The 7570-nt window shown below is 41.8% G+C and overlaps 1 protein-coding gene and 1 long non-coding RNA gene across 2 annotated transcripts in view; one reads left to right on the top strand and one right to left on the bottom strand.

The window, feature by feature from the left end:
* LOC116102850 overlaps positions 1–3743 on the bottom strand; it is a 10113-nt gene extending 6370 nt beyond the window's left edge. The window contains exon 1 of the long non-coding RNA XR_004123308.1: positions 3378–3743. This is a non-coding gene — a long non-coding RNA (uncharacterized LOC116102850). The remainder of the gene's footprint in view (positions 1–3377) is intronic.
* A 166-nt stretch (positions 3744–3909) lies between these two features.
* The window catches only part of Arl6ip1 (ADP ribosylation factor like GTPase 6 interacting protein 1), an 8717-nt gene continuing 5056 nt past the window's right edge, over positions 3910–7570 (top strand). The window contains exons 1-3 of the mRNA XM_031388032.1: positions 3910–4060; positions 6435–6568; positions 6996–7115. Of these exons, the coding sequence (XP_031243892.1) occupies positions 4025–4060; positions 6435–6568; positions 6996–7115 (290 nt within the window). The 5' untranslated portion in view covers positions 3910–4024. The remainder of the gene's footprint in view (positions 4061–6434; positions 6569–6995; positions 7116–7570) is intronic.

Genomic DNA, 7570 nt, shown 5'->3' with positions numbered 1-7570 from the left:
TTTTTGGATGACAAAATACCTGTGGAAAACCAGGGATATTTTCTCTTTTCCCCCAACTTCCTCCTCTCTTTACTCCCTACTCCTCTCCTCCCTAATTCTGTCTTCCTTCTCTCCACTCTTAAGATTCAGAGGGTACAGAACAACCTCTTCTGTTTCAGAGTACCCTTGAGAATTGTATTACGATTAATTGTCTTTTAATTAGCTAGAGTCAGTTGATCTCTCTACCAGTCTGAAGCCCAGTACCTACGAAGCTGTTTCTTTACCAAAGTGTCTTGTTTCTGCTTATGGTCATGAGCTGATCACGCAGCTTGCTAGATGATTTGACACTGGTGCTGAGTTCTTTTGAGGTGTGAGGTTTTTATGTGAAACTGATAGGTCTTGATCTACTTTCTTAGATCACTGATTCAGAGCTCAAATCCTAGGTTCAGGGTAAGAATTTGTAATACAAAGGAAAGACTCCCTTCACTTTGCCCTTAACACTTGCCTCTGTTATATCTAAGCTTCATTAGTAGATTTCTTAATATCATCCAGTGTTTGGTGTTGCATTGTTTTTTGTTTTAATTGTGGTTGTTCTGATGTATGAAATTTAAGGAAAGAGCCATTTAATAAATGCCAAGCAGGGCAATGCAGCCAAATATTAGAGTTGATGTGCAGTCTTAGGTCCTTTTTAATCTGGGGTATTACAGGCAGTACTTTAAATCAGAGTCTTCCTGGCCTATTTCCCTCCACCTTTTTGTAGTTACTCGGGGGCATACTTGTGCAGTACTAAAATCAAAGGAGCTGGTTCTTCTTTTCTCCCAATCTTTTCTTAGTAATGAATACACCTACAACTAGCCTGCTACTCCTATTCATACACAGCAGATGTCAGTGCTGTGCTGCTAATATTAGCTGGATTTCCTGCAGTGCAGGGATGGAACCTTGCACATGCTAGGCAAGCTCTGTAACCCTGAGCTACGTACATCCTAGCCCTTAGAACTAGTGCTCTCAAGCATCTTTGTTTCCTGTGTTCAGATGCAGACAAAGACCAACATTGTTTTATATTGTTGAATTTATAAAATGCTAGTAATTTAGAACCCTCTCCCCAAATCAAGGAGGCAAAGATTAATGCACTAGTCACTGAAGACGCCATCTTCAGTTACCTGGATAGTATAGATTCCTCCTAACAAGTACTCGTGAGCATCATAATGCTTTGCAAAGAAAGATTCAGGAGGAGGCAGCCACGGTACTTTGCCTGCTTTTGGACTTAGATAACATCACTGTCTATTATAAAAAGCAAACAGCTTGGGTTTGAAAAGGCAACCATGTAGAGAAAACTTGTGAATTGGGGCTCACTGGGAAGTTCTAGTGCTAATGTTAAAAACTCAAATCAGCTGGATATTTGAAGATGGTAAAGAATTGGATATAGTTCTGAAACAATTTTTATTTTTCCAAAACAGGCTGATTAGCTGTGGTGGTTTTCCCTTTTTCTGACAGTGTGGTTCAGCTCCTATTTCAGATTTCTGTGTTATTTTTCCAATTTACAAGTCCCTTTAAGTTTCCACCTGGAATGTCAGGTGGCAATGACATCACATTTTGTGTTTTTTTTTTTTTAAACCCTTATTTAAGAGTAAGTTGAGTTGACCTGAATCTTCCTTGTCTTAGTAACATTGTACAAATAGTGGCTTTTTTTAAGTTGTAATGCCTCCTGATGGATATAATTTTGTGCTTGTATTTAAGATTAAAAGTTGAATAAATAACACCAGCTTCCTGAAAATGTCCATAATGCATCTTTTGAAAAACAAAAACACCTGCTTACTTTACACTAACATGGTAAAGATTGTATGAAATACTTGTTTTTCAAAAAATAAAGGTTCAAGTCTTTAAAAGATAACAGTATCTAAGCTGAATTTATTGAAGTAGATCTCATAAAGCTTGTTTTGGAATACAGTTTTGTGGCTTTTTTTCCCTATTATCTCTCCAAATTAAAATGTTCTCAAAAAGTGTTTTACTCCCTTTTGAACAGCCGAGTTAATATATTTCAGTCGGAAAGTTCATAGCTAAGAATCTACACCTTTAATCCCAGGGGAGGCAAGGATATGTGGATCTCTGATTTCTAGGCCAACCTAGTCTATAAAGCAAGTTCCAGGACAGCCAAGACTACACAGAGAAACCCTGTCTCGAATAACAAAAGAATGTATGAAGCTAAATTTTAGCGATATTTAAAACAAAACAAAACTGCAGAGCCTTGTGAGTGAAAGCTCTGAAGAAAGAGGGAGTATCTGGGAAGAACTGATTTGCTGTGCCAAAGTCCGACACATTTCAACAGGTTACTCCTTTTAGTGGTAGAAAAAGAGGAGGTGTAATCTCAAAGAGGGGTTTGTAACCCTTGAGCTCAGACTTTTTTGTCCCTGTAGGTGATGGTAGTGGTCAGAAATGGCTTCTGCTTTGGTAATAGGTGAATTTTATTCTCCAAGAGTCTCAGGCATCAGAAGTACTTGGCGTCTTAATCCACGCAAAAATAAGACAGCTTAAAAAAACAACCAAAAAAAAAAATGTGCCTCTGGTGAATTATCCATCCTTTTTATTTTAAACTGGTCTTTGAGAGAAGGAATAGTGCATGGTTATAGGGCAGATAAGAGCAACCAAGGACTTCAAAGCTTGTTGATCACTGCACTCTGGATAAAACCCTCATTTGTATGGTTTGGCTTCCTCTTCAAATAGCCTTACTAACCCTCAAGGTTAGTGAGAGCTGGATTTGGACCAGGGACTGGCCTAAATTTAAATTTTACTCTGGGAACACCGACTAAACTAAGCTTTCTGAAGCAGTAGCCAAGTTGCCAAGATAGAAGTGAGAGATTTTAAAAGCTTATTACTCTGCCCTCTCTTAGCAAAGTGACTGCTCCTGGGCAAGATGGGCACCTCAGTGCTTAGCTTGGTAGCAGCTGTTTGGGTCCTTTTGTTCTCAATACTGAGGTGAAGGAGGTCAACCGAGTATCAACCGAGGTCATAATATTCTCTCCTCCCCCAACACATACATATACACAATGAGCGTCCTTCCTGGTCAAAACTGTTGTCTGTACCTTCTAGTACTTTCCACAAGAACTATGACAAATTGCATGAACCACCATAGGCCAGGAAGGGACCAGGCAGGGACCAGGCTTATTTAGGGGCACAATGTTATCTCTCATGTGTCTTTTAAACCTCCAAGGACTTTAAAGAACCTGGTAATTACTTAAGGAACGAAATGTATTTTTAAAAATTTAAATCTAAAATAGTTGAAGTCCGTATTTAAGCATGGCTTCCCCATACATCCATTAATCTATCAGTCTGAAAAGCTCCATCATCTGAATTGCTCCTCTACCCATCCATCCCTCCAAATGAAGCGTTCCCCTAGCTACCTGAAGTACTCATAAGTGAAGCACCCCGCAAATGATTCCCTCAAAGACTGCAAATGAAGCCATTTAAGAGTTCTTGCATCTTCCAAGTTCTCAAAAGTCCTGTTACCCTGCCTGCGAGAAGGCAGCAGCACAGATAGCGCTCACAGTCAGCAGGTGCCACAGGAACCTAAAGCGTCCTTTGCCCTTCTAGCCTTCGCATAGGATGCCACTGCGCATCCTCCATTCAGCTGAGGCGACAGGCGCCTCAGCGGCTTTGAGATCCAGCGGAAGACAGCAAGGGACTAGAGAGGCCCCAGCATTTAGGAAGATCTGGGTGAGAGACTAGCGACGGCGGTTGAACCGCTTCCTTCCGCTCCGCCTCCTGCGGGGCCACACCCCTGCACTCTGATTGGTTAGGGTCTTTCGGCTCCGCGCAGCTTCGCTCTCCTTTGACCTGGATTTCAAGTCATGCGCTAGCTGCCGGTTGGCTTGGCTTCCCAGAAGCCGGAGTGCGGTCTACCCAATGAGGAGCGAGTTTCGCGAGGGCTGTCGGGAAAGGCAGCTAGCCTATATAAGCAGCCTGCGGGGCTTTCTCCGGCGCTCGGGTTGCTGTGCTGGTGTTGGGGGGTAGTGTGTGTGCGCTCGTTGGTAACCGTGCGTCTGGAACGATGGCGGAAGGGGATAACCGCAGCAGGAACCTGCTGGTGAGTCGCGGTGGTCAATCTGTCCCCGGAGCTTCCGGATGGACCTCCTGGCCTCGGTGGACTACAGAGGCAGCCAGGCCTGATACTGGGACTTCCTGCCCATCTCCACCGTGGAGGTCCCTGCTGCGGATCTCCAACGTTCGCGGGGATCGTGCTTTAAGGCTTGTACCTTGCGTGAGGAAGTGTGAGAAGGGGTCTGTGGCAAGAAGGAACCTGGGTAACAGGTTGGGGCACTCCGCCGCCAGGGGCCTTGTCTACGCTCTGGCTCAAGCCGGAGACCTACCTGTTTTGCCCTCTAATCTTAATCTCATGTTCTGTAGATTATTTTTAATCATGATTCTTTCCCCCAAAACTTGGCGCAAGAATGGAGGGTCAAAGGACTGTTACAGGGATCGCTGACACAGAATTTGTTGGAGCTGGCTGGTTGGAGTTTACCTCAGGAAGCTGAAAAAGGGTTCTGTGGAAAGGACAGTGGGAGGTCCTGGCACTTGTCTGGGAACTGGCGAGAGACTCAAAGGATTGGATGCAACTTTAAAATGGTTAGCACGGATTTGAAGGAGCTGCACGAGATGGTATTAGAGAAGGGCCCGTTTGCTTCATTACATGTTTTTGTTTTTTTTGTTTTTTTTTTTTTGTTTTTGTTTTTTGTTTTTTTCGAGACAGGGTTTCTCTGTATAGCCCTGGCTGTCCTGGAACTCACTCTGTAGACCAGGCTGGCCTTGAACTCAGAAATCCACCTGCCTCTGCCTCCCAAGTGCTGGGATTAAAGGCGTGCGCCACCACTGCCCGGCACATGTTTTTGTTTTTTAAGGCTAGGTTTTCATATAGCCTGACTTATCGAGGTTAGCCTTGTATTTGTCATCCTCCTGTCTCCACCTCTCAAGTTCTCCGATTACATTTGCGCATCACCTAGGCAAAAACGAAAGATCTTTTTATTTTTTCTGTATTGTCATTGCCCAGAAAAGGCAGGCCATATCAGAAATGAAAAGAGCAATCAGCTTTTAACGTCTGCTTTTTCACTTCTAAGTGCCAACAAGATTCTTCTGGACAGTTGTGATTTGTGCAAGATTTTCAATTTGTATTCGTGTTTAGAAGTGCATGCCCTGTATTCTTAAATTCCCCTCCCCCTAGACACACACTACACAAGCAACACTCCAATAGAGATTCTTGCTTTGTACCCTTAAACTCGCCCTACACAATACACACCAGCAAATAACCAAGTAAGAGGATTAATTGCTGTACAAGGAAACTATCATGGGAGAGGGCTTGATCACTCACTTAACTATTTCCATCAAAACAGTATTCCTTTTAAGGTGAGCAAGGCCATTAGTCTTGGTTTTCTGGATTTGAATATATTAACCTCTTTGTGTCTCAAGTCTCCTTATCTTAAAATAGCAATTGTAAGAATACCTTTTCCAGTTTTTTAGTATTAATTGAAGTATAACATGTAAAATGTTTAGAGTTTCTAAGTATGGGATGATGTCAGAAGTACTTAGTCACATATTTCATCTTTATTAAAATTAGTCCGGACCGTTCTATATTTGATTATTCCTATGTCAGAAGTTGGTGTTTGGGCTTTGTGTGTATGTAGTTCCTGGATATGGAATCCAAGGTTCTGCACAGACTGAGCAAAAGCTGGGTTCTATTTTCTTTCCTTTACCAAAGTCCCTGATAGGCCACAGTAGCTCATGGTAAAGGTGTGTTTTTGACTAGTTGTCCCATATGCAGAAAAAGGTTGAAATTTAATTGAAGTTCCATCATTAATGATGAGGAGCCATTATGGAGAGTTTTTAACTGCTGAGCTCATAATTTGGTGGGAGTAGTTTTCTTTAATTCCACAGTGACTGCCATCAGAGTAATTCCATTATACAGAGCTATTTTAGAGATTTATGTACTTAGTGTTAAGGGATGGATTTAGTCAGATTTAAATCAATAAAATGGCCAATCAACAGATCAATGCCAACCACCTGAAATGAAAAAACATAGAATATTCAATTTAGTAATATTCTAAGCACTGCATCTTGGCTTTGTGGGTGCATTTGGAGATATTAGTTAACCACATTAAGCTCACTTTCATGAATATTGAAATACATTGGGAATATTATGATACATCATGGACATATGGCCCAGTGCTAAAATGACCATTAAAGCCTAGGCTTTCTCCTACCCATGGATTTTCATGTGTGGTGCCAAAATTGCAGGTTTTCATGACTCACCTTGTTTTAAGATAACAGTTTTGAAAAAGGCATTTTATGTGTATTTGATGCCTGAAAAAGATTTTACTCTCTGAGCCACCAAAGTGTTGAGATTGGCAAAGTAACAGTCTTAACTGTCGATTGGCAAAGTAACAGTCTTAACTGTCGATCACGTGTAGGCTGTGGAGACTGTAAGTCTTGAAGAGCAGCTGCAAGGTTGGGGAGAGGTGATGCTGATGGCTGACAAAGTCCTTCGATGGGAAAGAGCCTGGTTTCCACCTGCCATCGTGGGTGTGGTTTCCCTGCTGTTCCTGTAAGTGAGATTCTATTGCTAAATGCTCAGAGGGTTCATAGCCTGTGCTTAGAGAAGCTTTTGTAATACATAATCCAAAAGGAATGCCTTTATTACAAGCAGCTTGCCCACTTTCTAGATTTGTAGTCCTTATGTAAAGTTGTAACTTAATACAGTTGAGTAAATCCCAGATACTCAAACTCTGGTGTTTCAACACTCTTGCTTTATTATATTTTCTAATAAATATTGAGGACTGCAGAGGTTTTAACTACTGCTGTTTACATTAACCACCATAACTGTGACAGCATCATGCCATGGTACCTCTAGAAAACCACTTGTGAGGAAACTAGAAAGAAACCAGCACCATCTCTGAGAAGTAAGGGCGAGGGACTAGGAATAATGACCGCTGTGTCCTCTAACCTTGGCTAATTTTCTTTGTTTTTAATAGGATTATCTATTATCTTGATCCATCTGTGCTGTCCGGTGTTTCCTGCTTTGTTATGTTTTTGTGCCTGGCTGACTACCTTGTTCCCATTCTAGCACCAAGGATTTTCGGCTCTAATAAATGGTAGGTGGCTCTGCATGATTAGTGTGCTATGGTTAAATGAAGACTGTTGCTAGCCATCAGATGTCTGCTGGAGTTTCATACCTGACTTCAAATGTGTATCAGGAGTTTTCAGTACTTATATCTGTAGTTCACTTTGATCAAAAACTTACTTTCTTGTTGTTTATTCAGGTTATATATATATATATATATATATATATTTTGTTTTTTTTTTTGAGACAGGGTTTCTCTAAGTAGCCCTGGCTGTCCTGGAACTCACTCTGTAGACCAGGCTGGCCTCAAACTCAGAAATCCGCCTGCCTCTGCCTCCCAAGCGCTGGGATTAAAGGCGTACGCTACCACCGCCCAGCGTGTTTCTATATTTTTTAAAGGTGATGTTTTAAGTAAGAATTCCAGAACTCTTCTTAAACAAAACAAAACAATACCGGGTGGTGGTGGCACACGCCTTTAATCCCAGC

The sequence above is a fragment of the Mastomys coucha genome, unplaced genomic scaffold, assembly GCF_008632895.1.
Source record: "Mastomys coucha isolate ucsf_1 unplaced genomic scaffold, UCSF_Mcou_1 pScaffold21, whole genome shotgun sequence".
NCBI classification, from domain to species: Eukaryota; Metazoa; Chordata; class Mammalia; order Rodentia; family Muridae; genus Mastomys; species Mastomys coucha.
Note: the sequence above shows the minus strand (reverse complement) of the source record. Positions and strands in the feature narration are given on the sequence as shown.